Source organism: Mya arenaria, chromosome 17 (assembly GCF_026914265.1).
Source record: "Mya arenaria isolate MELC-2E11 chromosome 17, ASM2691426v1".
NCBI lineage: Eukaryota > Metazoa > Mollusca > Bivalvia > Myida > Myidae > Mya > Mya arenaria.
Window position 1 is genome coordinate 21,463,218 of NC_069138.1, and position 2,975 is coordinate 21,466,192.

The following is a 2,975-nucleotide window of genomic DNA, read 5'->3' on the forward strand; positions in this document are numbered from 1 at the left end:
GTCATTCTCTATTCACATTTAGTAGGACATCAGTGTATACAATCTAAACATAAATGCATAATGCATACATTTTTACAGAAGATAATGGTAGTATACAAGGTTAAATATTACCTTCTGAAATTCTTTATTTAATTCTTGGAAACTCGTATCAATTCTAGTGTTGACAGTGTAAACAATGTAATTAATAACAGGGTCCAAGAATCAATATATGGTAATATTTATATCATTTTGCTGTTAGACATGTTATAATTATGCCATGTAATCACCAATTAGATCCGGTTATACAACTTTATCGTTTCAATTGCAAAAATATCTGTAAATTACGGAATGCCGTAAGAGCCATCGCCTATGAATGTGTTGATCTGAAACGCGATACTGGATAGTACGATAATGAAAACTCGATAGTACGATGATCAAAACGCGATAGTACGATGATTACAGAAATGGAAATTATTCAGCGGTACAGATTTGACATGAATGACTTCTTATATCTGGAACAGTTAATCTGGAATGAAATCACCCCAAAAGTGAATAGAAATAATGCCATAAGTGCCCGGCAGAAAATGTTAATCACATCTTAGCATCTTAGCAACTGGGCCTATACAATTAAATGACAGTGACTTACACAAAGTAAGCCAACCTACTGTTTCTAGTGTTTTGACTTTGAGTCATTGATGTCTTATCAACGCCAGATATTGTGAGACAGTTTATTATATTCCCAACAATCCAGGATCAGTTCAGGCGAAACTCATTACAGTTATCAGGGAATCGCCCGATTCCCGAATGTTATTGGAGTGATCGATGGGACCCATATTGGAATTAAGGCTCCTCATGAACATGAAGAAGTGTTTGTGAACAGAATGGGTGATCATAGCATAAATGTTCAAGTAGTGTTCGATCCTTTTCATAGAATTATAGATGTAGTTGCGAGATGGCCAGGATCGGTCCATGATAGCAGGGTGCTCCGTGAAAGCGGTTTATTTGACTTGTTTGAAGGGGGGCATGCAAATGGATACTACTTGTTGGGAGATAGTGGATATCCAGCTAAGAGATTGTTGCTCACCCCCTACCTGGCACCACAGAATGCAACAGAAGAAGGCTACAACCGGTATGATTTCTGGGTATTATTCCCAAATTAAACTTTCATCCCTCTTGTGTTAAATGTAACATGTGGGTTATAAATATGATTTGTAATGCTAATTTGCAATATATGCTTAGTAGCTAATCAATGGTGAATTCAGCCACATGTATGCATTTAATGTTATTTTAATTGTAGATACCATGTTCGAGTGATTTCTTTGTTTTAGTTGATACATTAAGACAAGCATATAGAAACTTCCTTGGAATAAATGTATGCTTATAAATATACATCATATCTTCAGTGTACTTCTTACTTTCAGTATACAGTATTTCCAATATATTGCATGCATGCGGTAACAGGATTGTATATGAAGATTTTGTGAGCTGAAATATTTCCGCAATTGATAAGTGTATGTAAAGAACAATGATACATAGATGCAACTTATGTCATAGATTTGATGTGTACATTTTTTATATTGCAGAAGTCACAAAATCACACGAGCTCTTTTGGAGAGATCTTTTGGACAACTCAAGAAAAGGTTTGGTGTTCTCCATGGAGAAATAAATTTGGAGCCACAAAAAGTTTGCAAGTAAGTTTCTAGGGGAAACCAGGGCATGGAGAAAACCTACTTGTCCTATTTGGTGACTACAAACCAAACTTGCATATACCCAGGCTGGGAATCAAACCAGGGCCGCCTTGGCAGACATATAAAGAGATAGTTGTCAAAAAGTTCATGCCCTATTAAATGATAAGATGATAGCATAATAACTCTTTACCTTAATATATTCATTATCATTTTATTGACATTCTTGTCATTGTCTTTTGTCAACTGTCCTTATGTCAGTGGGAACACATTATAATGCATTCATTTTCATTGTAAAAATGTTAAACATATAAAACTATACTGCAGTAAGAAACCATATACAAGACTAGCTAATTGCAATATATTCTTTCGGGGTAATTGTAGCATGTTGTGTTCTGCACAACATCTGCAAAGAGAGAGCAATCCCTATTAAAGGCGATGATGATTCTGATGACGAGGATGATAATGCAGATGATCAGCTAGCACAGGGAGTGCAGCTACCTCCAAATGTGGCGGGGAATAGATTCAGGGATCATGTTGCAGCAACATATTTCAGTAATGATTCTTATTTTTGCTGTTGTTGAAAGAACCTAGTTATTTTAAAAGCCTTGCCTTGATTATGTCATAGGCTGTGTCATTGAAATGCAAACACCTTTGTAATTTCTGACACCCTGTAACATAGACTTCAGTACAATTCGGTACACACTTTACACAGCAGATATTAATATCTACTTAAAGGTTTATAACTCTTGCTCTTTTATTTCAATATCTAACTCGTGTCTTATTACACAAAACCAGGTATGTGTGATTTTTGTTTCCTCTGTGGCACTCATGCATACCTTCTTTCGAAAGTTAAAATATACATATATATGAATTTAATCTTTTAAATATTTAAATGTATACTACATCATCTAATGACTTATATTTTAGCAAACAATCATGGTCAGGTTCTCATCTGTTTATATCCAATCTATGTTTAAACTACAAGAAGTATTGGTCAAAGTATAATGCATTTCTTTCATGCTTTACGATGAAATATGGGGTTTTAACAGTGAAATAACAACAGTGAAAATATCAATTTGATATTTTCACTGCAAAATAAGGAGTGAAAATATCAATTTTCAGAACTACTTTTAAAATCCTTTGTTGTTACATGTACTTGCCTTGGTCAAAACAGAACACTGGACTTCAGTAAATTATGTCAAAAAATGTTTAAAAAAATAAAGAAATATTTTATAAATTTAAATAAATATATAATTGGAAATTAACAACTTACCGTTTATTACCGGTTATCCCGTTTATCAAACATTT

The 2,975-nt window shown here is 33.9% G+C and overlaps 1 protein-coding gene across 1 annotated transcript; it reads left to right on the top strand.

The window, feature by feature from the left end:
• The first annotated feature begins 327 nt into the window (after nucleotides 1-327).
• Nucleotides 328-1,674, top strand: LOC128223263 (putative nuclease HARBI1). Its single transcript, XM_052932554.1, has 3 exons — nucleotides 328-332; nucleotides 731-1,108; nucleotides 1,563-1,674. The coding sequence occupies exons 1-3, from the start codon at nucleotides 328-330 to the stop codon at nucleotides 1,672-1,674; spliced, it is 495 nt and encodes a 164-aa protein (XP_052788514.1).
• Nucleotides 1,675-2,975: the final 1,301 nt, after the last annotated feature.